A 13,681-nucleotide genomic window follows, 5' to 3' on the forward strand; every position below is an offset into this window, starting at 1 on the left:
CGGACTCAATGAACCTCATACAGAAAACTGAAAGTGGAATGGGAAGCCCAGAGTGACATGAGGCAATGCGCAACTTTCAGATTAAAAAACTTACATGGTCATACTGACCGGGGCATGCAGGTGTTAAGGGAAATGAACAAGCTGACAGACTTGCTGGTAACACGAGTGGCCTACATCTAGGAATACCGGAAATCATCAGAAAAGTCATAGAATAGCAAAAAGAACAGGTACAAGGCCATCACACCGTAATTCGCCTCAAAGAAATAAAGGGAGAGAGAGGTAGCGGCCATAAGTCTAGCATGAAAGGTAGAGCACAATGCTTTGCAAATCAAACGGATACTGGCATAATTTCTAAACCAACATTGGGGGTTGGAGTGTGGGGAGTATGGGTGTATGTGTGTGCACTTGTATAAGCAAGTGTGTGTGTGTGTGCCGTGGAAGCTGCGATACGTAGCCTAGGAATGAGTTTGTGGAGAGGGAGTGGAGGTGGGGTTGGAGGGTAATTTGGGAGATGGTGTGCATGTGTGTGTCAGGGCTCATGTACATTTATGTGTCTTTCTTTGTGCTTTCATATCTGTGGAACTGCATGTTTGCTACATATCTGTTTTGTATGTGTGTGTGTGCGTATGTGTGAATGTGTGTCTGCATGTTTTACATTTGTTTATTTGCTTATTCATCATCATTATTGTCTTTATATCTGAATTCTATTGTTATTATTATTATTATTATTATCATTATCTTCTTTTTTTTTCTCAAGGTCTGACTTCCCAGCAATAACAACTGAAACTATTTTTATTTATATAATTATTTACAAGATTCAGGGAGAGGGAGAGAAATACTCTGAAGTCGATGACAAACTGCCAAAGCAAAAGAATCTGAGGGACAGAAGGCAGCAGTACATACTATCCAGAACACAGTAATGAAACAAAAAAACAAAACAAAAAAGAAAGAAAAAAAAGTCCCATCCACATTCTTGTAAGGCTGGAAGACTTCTAACAAGTGCACAAAAGCTGTAAAAACAAAGTATCTTCCAATGACAGCTTCGTCTTCAAAGCGCTTCAGCTTACTCGAGACCCTTGCCTTCGTTATATAATGGTCTTTCAATTTTACGTCACTGTAACTCTGGCCATTTTCCTTGGGTCTCCGCCACTAGGCATAAATTGGTTTACGATGGCTACAAGTATTTTCACTGACTGACTGACTGGCTTTGTTGCTGTTATTTCTCAGGCAACTTCAACATCAAGAGCTGGTCTGTAATAAAATAGATCATTAAGGGGGGAGGGGAGGGGGAGTTGGGAGGTGGGGGGGGGGGGGGACAGAATCGCACTGCTGGACAAGTACACCTGACGTGATACATACCAGCTATATTCTTTTCAATCAGAGAAGGAGGGATAAAAAATGCACTGCAGCAAAAGTGAACCAGTCACGTTACAGACAGAGACAGAGAAAAACAAACATGTGGGCAGACAGGAGGGAGGGAGAGACAGAGAAAGAAAAAGAAAGAAAGCCAGAGAGAGAGAGAGAGAGAGCTGAGATGTGAGAGCCAGTCAAATGTGGACAGAAATATAGGTAGATAGACAGACACACAGAGACAGACAGAGACAAGTGGATGCAACAGATTCAGAGAGAGGGAAAGGCTATATAAAGGTATGTGCACTGTGTGCATTGTAAGCATGCGTGTATACATACATATGTCCATGCATGTGTGTGAGAGTGTGTGTGTAGGAAAAAAAAAAGTGAAACATGCAGAACCCAGTGTTGTTATTCTTTGTCAACAGTCTTTAAATATCAATATTATATACTAAAATGTATAGAAAAATAACAAAACAACCACCACCACACACACACACACACACACACCCCCGGCACACACACACACACACACACACACACACCCCGGCACACACACACACACACACACACACACACACACAGAGGAGGAGCAGTGGCTGAGTTCCCCAATCTAACCCCCAGGGTAAGAATGGGAGAGCGTGTGGCCAGATAACAGGTGAGACAGACCAGCCTTCTGCCCCTCATACACCTGACGTCAGCACAAACAGTAGGTAGCCCTCTGGCTCCAAAACACCTATGGTGCACAAGGCAAAAAAACCACCACTACTCAAATTCCCCTGGACAAAAAAAAAGGTAATATCAAATAGATATAACATATAAATAGATAAATAAGAAAGAAAAACAAATAAAATCACCCAAACAAAACCCTTGGTCATTAAGTTCTGTGGCGCAAATGAACACAATAAAAAAACCCAAATAGAATTGCAGAAGAAGAAAAAAATCACCCAAACTGAACCCTTCTGCCGTGCAAATGAACACAAACAAAGTGACTCAGCAGCAGTGCTGGGTCTCCTCTGGTGTGTGGCCTCATGACACACTTACACTGACAGTTTCCTGCCGACTGTCAGCACTGGGACTGCGACAGAACAAATCCTGGTGTGGCTATGAATGAGTGCAGGTGATCAGAACGATCATCATGACTGATTCTGAAACTGCACCAAGGGGCAGCAAATTATAACAAGAGGCAAAGCCTTCAAGACTCACTTGTGCTTCATGCTTTATCCAGTAAAGGAATCATGAGGAGAAACAACAAAAAACATCAACAACAGAGATGTTAAAAAATCGTTAAAAAGTGTTCTGTATTAAATACGATATATAAAATAAGCTTGGGAGAAAAAAAGCATGCGAGCAGGACTGAACCAGTCATGTTTAGTTCTGAAGCAAGCAGACTAATCCACACTGCTGCAGCACATCTGACGTCATTAGACAAAATTTAATATTTGAAGCAAAGTTTCTTCTTCATGCAATAAATAGACGTGATTGAACTGAACGTATTAATAACGCCATTTAAATAATTTTTTGTGTGTGTTTTATTATATTTTATCATTTTTCTTTTATTTCGGCGGTAGACGAGACGTTGCCATCGCTTCAAGCACAGCGCAACACATGCAGGTAGATATCTAGATCTGCATGAATCAGTCTACAAACAAATATCTATATGCAGTAAATATGTTGATGTTGTAGATAGTATCACTGTATGTGTTCTGTCCAGAATTTATATTTCTTTCCTTTTAATCATGAACAAGAAAAATGAGGTCATGTCGTCTTTCCAAACACTTCCAGCAACTGAGTAAGAAGCGGTTTTTAGAATTTCCAGATTTCAGAACAAATCTCAATGAAACAAACCATTAATGATCTGGAAATACCACTTAATTTGGGAGACTTACAACCTACTACTGGTATGACTGTGAAGATTTTTTTTTTCATACTATGTTTAAGCCAAATTTGGTATTGGCAAACACAGTATTTCCAGAGAAAATGGCAATGTTAAAGTTTACCACGGACTGCACAGACATACATACACACACACACAGACAACCGAACACCAAGTTGTAACATACTTTGTTTATACAAGTGAGTCCAACATTTAAAAAAAATCTTTATTTCTAAAAATACAACTCGGGTCAGATTCTGAACGTTGGCTAAGTTACATTGAAAACAGCTGTCCAGGTATCTATTCAGAGATCTACCATAATTTCTCGTCTACAAAGTGAAACTTTTTAACTAAATAAAAAAATGATCCCTGCATCTGCGTCAAAAAAAGAATTATGATTGCCACTTGGCGTGACCTCACAACAACAACAAACTCAGTGTTTGTAAACGCACCTGATCGCAATAAATGGAAATGGTCATACTGAACACCAACACTTACATGCTTCAGTTTTACTTCTGTTTGATTTCACACTGAACTTTCTTCTTCTTCTTCTGCTTCGTTAGTGTGCTGCAACTCCCACCCGTATACACGAGTAGGCTTTTAAGTGTATGACTGTTTTTACCCCACCATCTAGGCAGCCATACTCCATTTTCAGAGATGTGCATGATGGGTATGTTCTTACTTCCATAACCCACCGAATGCTGACATGGATTACAGGATCTTTGACATGTGTATTTGATCTTCTGCTTGTGTATATACATGAAAGGGGTTCCGGCACAAGCAGGTCTGCACATATGTTGACCTGGGAGATCAGAAAAATCTCCACCCTTTACCCACCAGGTGCCGTTACCGAGATTCAAACCCGGGACCCTCAGATTGAGAGTCCAACGCTTTAACCACTCAGCTATTATGCCCATCTGTACTATCCTGTTCAAACCAGTCTCATCCCGGGACCCATTGTTCACGAGGGAGCGCCCATTCTGAGTGTGCACAAGGGTCTGACATTTGTGAGCAGGAAGGAAGGTGAGCCATCATAAGAGAGATACAATCTGGCCAGGCATCAGCTGTTAATCTCCCTCTCCCCTCCCACAAGAACCATCAAGTGTGCACAGTCTGCCATGGACAAAGAAAAAAAATACAAACACACTTATTTTATTTCCACACAGGGTGTAGTGACTACCCTTAGGTACTTGAGGAGGAGTGCGACAGGGTGAGGGTGGTGAGAGGGAGAGGGGTGGGGGTAGTCCGTATCGTATATTTGAATCTCCTCTCTCTCTTTCTTTCCTCACTGTTCACCCCCCTTGGCTATACTGAGAATGATTTTTCTTGCTGAATTCAAAGACAAGACTTGTTTGTTACGAAACTAATACTCTGTAGAAAGTGCAGAATTATCAATGCAAATGGTTTAACTTCTTAACATTTTTTCAAGGATAAATTTATCGTTCAATGTTTTATACCAAATAAATGATAGAGAGATAAACTTAAAAACCATGACAAGGTAATCACACATATATATGGCAAGGTCTGTTTGCACATATGCATCACTGGTTTAACTCGCATGCATTCATAAGAGAGAGAGAGACAGACAGACAGAGATTCAGAGGAGATCAAATGAAACACTGAGCACTGCTGTGCATCATATGTGTCATAAATGTAGCTGTGAGTGTGATAGCTTCTCACCAATCCACTAGTTGCCTGTGGTGTGGATAGACAGTGGAACAGTGTATGTTTTGAACCTTCTCAACTGATATCAAAAAAAAAAAGAAAAAAGAAGAAAAAAAACCCCCAAAACAACAAAAAAAAAACCCACACAAGAACATCCTTATCTACGGCACAAAGCAACAAGACTCCACAACTTTGAATGATATACAATTCTGTCTTACACTTCTTGTATCTGCATGTACATGTGTGTGTGCATGCGTGCATGTGTGCATGTGTGCATGCATGTACATGTGTGTGTATGTGTGTGTGTGTGTGTGTGTGTGTGTGTGTGTGTGTGCTGTGTGTGTGCGTGTGTGTGTGTTTCTCTGTGCGTGAGGAGGTTGTATGGAAGAAGAGGTTGCAGGGCCTCTAAGTGAGGGTATACATATACAAGATTTTAATAAATGTACAAGTAAGACTATCCAAGGGAAGAGAAGGAATAAACAAACACATTCATATTTCATGGGGATGATGGATTTAACATAAAAGCTTAAAAAAAAATTTTTTTAAAAAGAAAAAAAGTTTTCAACATTTAACCTCCATGGCAAAGAAAAAATCTTCATAAATAGACAAAAATAAATAATTTATATTTCTATCTACCTATCTAATCTATCTGTGTGTGTGTGTGTGTGTGTGTGTGTGTGTGTGTGTGTGTGTGTGTGTGTGTGTGTGTGTGTGTGACAACCCTTTTGTTGCCGTGGATTCTTTTACGTGTGCTAAGTGCATGCTGCACACGGGACCTTGGTTTATGGTCTCATCCAAATGACTAGCATCAATACCACTGCTCAAGGTCAAGTGGAAGGGGAGCAAATACTGGCAACTGTGCTGGGATTCAAACCTGTGTGTTTAGATTAACTCGCATCCCAGATGGACGTGTTACATCAATACTCCACACGGCCAATACTCCACATGATGTTAAACAATTTGCCATTGATTTGTATATGGCATTTCAGATTCAGTCTGTCAAATGCACACAACACGTGTGGTTGTAATTTCTTTTTTTAATTCAATGTTATATTTGTTGTGTTGATGAACCGTTTGTTTTTACACTACCCCTTCATGAGGGCTTCAGCCAAAAACGAATAAAAATATTCATTCATTCATTTATTCTCTCCAATTCCTTGCTGGCAGATCTTGTAGTTGTATGCATGTTACACATCAACAGTGACTCCATTGAACATTAACATTTACAGCTGGTGATATGAAACAGATGGATAATAATAGGTGAGGGGGGAGTCAAACAGATGGCCTCACTAAAGCGTTACAACACCTTCCGGAGCAAGTACGTGCAGAACCATCCTCCCTACATAGTATGCAAGAGCTCTATGAAATTCGAGTGGTTAAAAAAAAGCAGGCAGACAGCAACTGACAACACCCATATTTTAGCAAAGTATTATGAGCTATTGCCATCAGGACGACGCTACAGAACTTTTAAGTTGAAATCCAAAGCTCTGAAGACTTTTATTCCACGTTCAATCCACCTTTTAAATTCTTGAGAACTGTGTGTGTGTGTGCGTGCGTGCATGCGTGTGCGCACTCTCATGTGAGACGTGTGAAAGTCCGTGCATGATAGGTTGTACCTTATTCTAGTGTGTGTGTGTGTGTGTGTGTGTGTGTGTGTGTGTGTGTGTGTGTGCACTCTCATGCGAGACGTGTGAAAGTCCGTGCATGATAGGTTGTACCTTGTTCGTGTGTGTGTGTGTGTGTGTGTGTGTGTGTGTGTTTACTGAGCTTAAAAACGTGACAATCGGTTATTATGAATGTGCAATATGCAGAATGAATGTACAATGGAATATGTCTAATGCTAACATCCATATTCTAAATATATTTCTGTTAATAATTACGATGTAATAATTAACTGCAATGTTTTAAAAGCGAATATGTGAAATGCTTTTATTTGAGAACATATGTTTATTACTCTTGTTTAATCAAGTAAACCGCGTGTGTTGGGGGGTGGGTGGGTGCGGGTGTGTGCTGATTATCTGGTTGTGGTTTTCTGCAATTTATCTCTATTCTTATCTTATCTGTCTATTATAATCGATGTGCAATATAGTAGGCTATGTTTATAATTATATTCAAAATAATGTTTCTTAATTCTTGCTGTTTTTACATTAAGAATACCAGTTATTACCTGCAGTGTGTGGATGTATGCATGAAACGGTGTATCATTGTATGTGATATTTTTTTACATTTGTGTCTTCATAATATTCGTAAAAGCTGTTGTTGACTTTTACATTTATGTTCCCCATGTTGTTTACTTGTCTATGTTGTGATAATGCACCTGACCAAATTTCTCCAGTCGGAGATAATAAAGTTATTCTTATTCTTATTACATGCAAGATCTCTCCACCCTCCCCTCCCTGACATCCCCCCCTACCATGAATCACATTCGGCGCATCAAGATGAAATTGAAATTATCTTTAGCCGTTGCATGAGATGTTCTCTACTCCCTCAATCTGCAGATGACAAAAAAAAAACACCTCTGAATCTGCGGAAGAAAAGCATGATACTCGGCCATATTATTACACCAGGTTTTGTTGTTCAGAATGGTATCTGCGCCTTGCCAAAGAAAGATAATAAAACTGCATGGCAATAAGCAACAGGGATTAGAGACAGACAGAGAAAATGACAGAGAGAGAGAGAGAGAGAGAGAGAGAGAGAGAGAGAGAGAGAGAGAGAGATTGATAGACATATATGTGTATATATATATGTGTGTGTGTTTGTGTGTGTGTGCGCGTGTGAGAGAGAGAGAGAGAGGGAGAGAGAGAGAGAGAGAGGGGGGTGTATGTGAATGTGTGCGTGTGCATGCGTGCGTGTGTGTGTGTGTTCTTCAGTTTTTAGTTTTTGAGGTGTGGGTTGGGATAGTGTTTTTCTTCTAGGAGTGGGGAAGTGAGGCAGTAAAAGAGGGATTGGGGTAGGTGGGGGGTGGAGTGGTGGGGGGTGGAGGTTCTGCAATCAGTCGTCAGAATGCAAGGTGGGGAAGGGCATCATAATCTGGAGACAACCTTACTTTTAGTATCTCTTTGTATTCCTCAAGATAGTGTGGCCATGTAAAACTGTCAGGTGTTGTCTTCCCATGGGCAACTTTCTTTGTTGTATTTGTGTGTGTGCGTGTGTGTGTGTGTGTGTGTGTGTGTGTGTTTTCCTGTCTGTAAATGTGAGCACCGCTTATCTGAGACAGCACTGAGTCTGTCTCATTCCTGAAACAGAACTCTGCTGATTGGAGGATGCAGCTCTAGAGCTGGCACTGTCTGGAATGGACAGCAGCAAAATCAACCACATGATTGTGCTCCTATTCTTGGGTTTTGAACAACAACAACAGACCAAAACAGAAAAAAAAGAAAAGAAAAAGAAGTATCCAAGAAATGTGAATGGACATCCGGATTAACTTAAAACATTATATTCTCATCCATCTAACATTTGTGGCTACTGTGGGTCTTGAACCCTGCATGTATAGATAGAATGGGGCAGGGGAGGAGAGAGGGCTGAGAAAGTGGGAACTGCGTTTGTCTGCCTTAATCGCACACACATGGAATAGCTACTGAGATGGCTGGCACCTTGATGGAGGGTATGGGAGAGGGCTGGCAAGAGGTGAGGGGAAGGAAGGGAGAAGATCTTTCCCATGGTAATTCCCCACCCCCCCTCCCCATACCTCTCCTCTGCCCCCACCCACCTCTATCCCCAAACCACCACTTGAGTTCAGTGTTGAACTTACTTCCGTCAACCAATTCGACAGGTGTCAGTAAGACTGATGGAATATGCCAAGCATCCCCAATCAATCTGCTCTTAGTCTTACCACACCTGGCTCTGGTAACTATCTAAAGCAATGAGTATACAAAATGCCTTCAACTGAATTAGAAGCATCACCTGGCATGTTTTAAAGCACCCTTGCCAGTACTGACATCACTCCCTCTCTTCACCCCTCCACTCCCCTGACATTCAAGTTTGCTATCCAGTTCCAAGACACAAATCCAAATTGTTAAATCTGTACTGTCTTCAGCAGGATTTAGTCATTTTACATATATATATATATATATAACGTACAAATTACTATTTCAAGATTTAAATCAATGACATGCTTTTCCTTACTAATACTTCACCCCCTAACCCCTCTTTTCCCATTACTTATTTCCCCCCTCCCTAAATCCTTCCATTCAAAATTCATTCTTATCATACCAAAACATATTTGTGTGAATATTTTATTCAGTTCAATCACAGCACCCAGAAAAGAGAACTTATTTCTGTCACATACTTTATCAGTAGTTTTCTGAATTTAAAAAAAACAACCTTATCTTTAAAAGGATGATTATAAATGAGCAGTGTGGCAACTGAACTATTATTACACTGGATAAATTTATTGGGCAGCATTTGGTAAAAATGTTCGCAAAATCTACTTTTAATTTTTTTTTCTCTGGGGAAGGGGAGTGTTATCTTTTGTTGCTTATAACACAGCTGATCACACAGGGCCACTGTCATGGCTGACAAACTATAAAGATCAGTCCCACAAAACCTGATAAAACAAATGAAGAAATTTAGGCACAAGAACACTCACTTTCATGCACATTTAAACTCATGGCATGCCTCTGGTCTTGATCCCCCCATCAGTTTTTCATTGAAACATCTGTGATTATACTTAAATCTATTCAATAAAAGGCAGTCAGTCTTTTCTATAAATCTTCGCAGTGGTTGTTAAAGCTGTGGTGTTTAAAAGATTATGCTCCAAACAATCATGAAAATAAATCTAAATCACATATTCATATGTAAAGTTACAAAATAGGCATTCAATCAATGCGTACACAGCAAATAATAGGTCTGACCCCCCCCCCCTTCTCCCATTCGCACTCTCCCCCCAAATATAATCTCTTCATTTTTAAGAGATCATGAATGGAAGCACTGACCTTATCATTTCCAATGAAGTGGAAAATATCATCAACAGTTGCAATGATTCTAATGAATTAAGGGAGAAGGACGCATATGTCTTATATGGAAATCTCAGCTGTCAAGTCAGTGCACAAAGTTATCATGCACTGTCCCTTAAAACTATAGAATCTCCATTACATCTTTTACCCAATCCTTGTACTTGGAGAGAAAGAAAAAAAAAAATCACCATGCATAAGAGTGGGTGAGGAGAAAAAAACACCCTTATTATTTCATTATCTTATTCATGTATACAGAACAGCCTCCAGACACAAAGTCCTGCCGACTGACCTGCTGTCCATTGCAGTTTATAAACACAGCTCCCTCTTTCCTCACAGTTCCCACTGGGCAAGACAAAAGCAGCTCCTGGAATCCCCACAGTCAGTCACACACATCCATCCTGTATGCAACACATGTCTCAAACACTCATTTTCTCAACCACTCAAACGACAGGATACAGACATGAGGTCACTTTGCTGTGGTGAGCAACAACTCACACACTTACAATGAGAAGTAACAGGAAATAACATTTATCACCATGGTGTGTTCTGCTGGTAGGGTGAGCATCAGACATCCACATGGTTGGTTACTGGACAGAGTGTACTGTCATTTGGAAGAATGAACAAAAATAAATAATAATTATATATGATAAAAAAAAGAAGATTTATATTGCATCTTCCATAAAAGTTACAATTCCAGTTTCCACTTCTGTTTCTATTTCCTTCTTTATGAACAAAACAACACACACACACACACATCTAAGTTTGTGGGAAATATGCTAGGAAACAGAAGCCTGAACTTATGAGGAGGTGGGAAAGACAGAATTAATGGGAAAAAGGCAGAAAAACAGTAGCAACAGAACAAAGTCAAACAGACTTTACAAATCAAGGCATTTATAAAGTACCAGCACACCCGTAAAAAGGCACATAAAAGGCATTTTTTCCCCTGCAACAATAATATGCCATCATGAACATATATTCAATGAAACTGTTGAATTAACTTACCAGAATGAGTCTTCAAATCGGTCATTTTCCAACAATTCATCAGTGTCAACTGGTTCAACCTTGATAATGCTTGAAAGATCTGGACTACAACCATCATCGTCTTCTTTCACTGGTAATTTCGGTTCATGTTTCATACACCTTCGGTTCAAATCACAGACTTTTCCCTGCCCTATCCCATGTTTACGTCTCAACCTGGACATGGCTTTGGTGATGTTTCTCAAGTCTGCAGGGTGCAAGAACTGTTTCTCCACATTCTCCAGTTCTGTGCACACAATTTTGGACAGTTTTTCATTGGCATCTTCCACTGCTTTTCGTTTAGATCTTGCTCGGAGAATCTGTCGTTCGATTTTCCTTTCGTCTGCTTCATGGCTGTGCTCGTTTTTACGTTGCAGCACTTCTGTAAGACTGCGGTTAGTTCTGATGCGAGCTTTACACCTTTTTTGTGTACACCTCCAGGAAATGTTTCCTCCTTGAAGATACTGGTCAAGCCTGTATGCATATCTGTCACAAATGACGCTTCTTTTTCCATGATTTGTTTCCACCTCAAGTATCACAGACATGTTTTCACAGCAGAGACTGTAACATGTTCTTTGGGTAAGATCATTTGCAGTCACTCGAATCGATGAGAGTACGGTTATTTAAAGAAACAAAGTTTTGTCAAAACACAGCCACGAATCTCAGTTCTTTGTATGAGAAACTATTTTTTTGCAATTATCTAGAACACATGAACATTCATAACAGCACAAATAACGTGCCGAATAAACGTACATGCACAGGTCGACAGTTACAACCCCGCACAAAGTGTCGTCTGCTACAGACTTCGGCCGCTTCTGATGTCAGTTGATTCAGAAACATTCGCTTGAAATATGGAAATATCGCACAGTGTATCTGATTGCTTTGCTTGCTTTTTTTCTTCAGCATCCACTACACTCACAATGTGTGCAATATAACAATGAGGCAAACGAGAATGCAGTTCGACTGCTGTCAATCTGTGGATATCATAACAAACTGAACAGTGTCCCGGAAGTGGAAAGTGTGGGGAAAACTCTTCCAGATTGAAAAACGAATTTGTCTCCCCTCTTTATATCTGTACGTGCATCAGAGAGACATCCTTGTGCATTTGGTGTTACCCATTGACATATATATTTTTCGGTGTTACCCCACACACTTTCTCAGTTCAAAAACAGATGGGGGAATGCTAAAGGAAGCGAAGTCGCAGTTTGTCAGTCTACATTTTATCTAATATCATCTTAGATGAACAGACTATAAATATATCAATCTACCTTTTATTTGACGTATGCGCCTACACTGATCAGTTTTATGTGCGCGTTTGTGTGTGTGTGTCTGTGACAGTCAGTGTGTGTGTGTGTGTGTGTGTGTGTGTGTGTGTGTGTGTGTGTGTGTGTGTGCGCGCGCGCGCGCCGTGGCGTAGTGCTACTGACGACTGATTTCACTGACAACTGATTATACTGTATGTGTGTGTGTGTGTGTCAGTCAGGAACCTCGGTGTTGTCCTTGACAATACACTGTTCATGCAAAAATTTATCAGTCAGACATGTCAGTCCTGCTACTGTCAACTGCGGCGCATCAGTGCCGTCCGGAAATATCTGTCCACTGACGAAACATCTAGACATGTCGTTTCTCTCATTCTCTCTCGCCTTGACTACTGTAACTCTCTATTCATTCCCTTCAGCGCATACAAAACTCTGCTGCCCGACTCGTCCTCAGAAAGAAAAGATCTGAGCACATCACTCCTCTTTTGCAACATCTCCACTGGCTCCCTGTCTCACACCGAATAAAGTACAAGATCAGCACTCTATGTTATAAACAGTGTATTCACAAAACTGCCCCTTCCTAACTCAGTCTGTGGCTGCCTTCACCTCTACACTCCATCTCGCTCACTACGATCGGCTTCGGATCCACTCTGTTTACGCATACCCAGATTCAAACACTCGACTGTTGGCCGCCGTTCTTTCTCTGTCTCTGGACCTTGCGATTGGAATGAACTTCCTCTTTCGCTTCGTCAAGTCTCCACTCTCAGCTCTTTCAAGTCTGGCCTTAAAACCCACCTCTTCCCAAAATAGCCCCCCCCCCCCCCCTTGCCTGCCCTTCCTGTCTTTAGTTTCTACAGTTTTAGAGTTATGCATGCGTGTGAGTGACTGGTGCGAAAGCGCTTTGGTTTGTCTCTGCACAAGATTCAGCGCTATATAAATACCATTAATATTATTAGTGTGTGTGTGTGTGTGTGTGTGTGTGTGTGTGTGTGTGTGTGTGTGTGTGTGTGTGTGTGTGTGTGTGTGTGTGTAGGTGCGCGTGCGCGCACCGGCGCCACGATCACCGTGAGTTTGTGTGTGCAGTGTGTGTGTGGTTACTATTCAGTTTACAGGCTTGCCGGCATAACTGAGTTGTTGACTGACAAGCGCCTTAGCAGAGCCATTTTGAACAGTGCCATGGGATAGATGCAATACTAGTTTACACTGATCATCATCGTTGTTATCATCATTATCACTATTACTATCTATCATAGAGAAGGTGAGGGATGTTAGGATAATATGTATAATTATGTGCCTGAGTGCCCGCTAATCAGTGCCAACTTGAAAGCACATTAACTCTCTCCATACGAACGGCGAAAGAGACGACGTTAACAGCGTTTCACCCCAATTACCATCATCAAAATATTGCAAGCGGAAGGCTCTTATACTGAAGAGGTGAATGTTGACCAAGAATACCACAATTCTGACGACGGAAGCCAAAGGTTGGGTCATTCAGACATCCACTGGACATCCGAGGAGTCTGTGTAGAGGAGAAGAGAGGACTGGCCGTACTGAATGAG

The 13,681-nt window shown here is 40.9% G+C and overlaps 1 protein-coding gene across 3 annotated transcripts in view; it reads right to left on the bottom strand.

Moving 5' to 3' along the window:
* The window catches only part of LOC143284840 (uncharacterized), a 33,543-nt gene extending 21,693 nt beyond the window's left edge, over window positions 1-11,850 (bottom strand). For all 3 annotated transcript variants that reach the window (XM_076591907.1, XM_076591908.1, XM_076591906.1), the window contains exon 1: window positions 10,849-11,850. In XM_076591907.1, coding sequence (XP_076448022.1) covers window positions 10,849-11,408 — 560 coding nt within the window. In that variant the 5' untranslated portion in view covers window positions 11,409-11,850. The remainder of the gene's footprint in view (window positions 1-10,848) is intronic.
* Window positions 11,851-13,681: the final 1,831 nt, after the last annotated feature.

Source organism: Babylonia areolata, chromosome 8 (genome assembly GCF_041734735.1).
Source record: "Babylonia areolata isolate BAREFJ2019XMU chromosome 8, ASM4173473v1, whole genome shotgun sequence".
In the NCBI taxonomy this organism is placed as follows: Eukaryota; Metazoa; Mollusca; class Gastropoda; order Neogastropoda; family Buccinidae; genus Babylonia; species Babylonia areolata.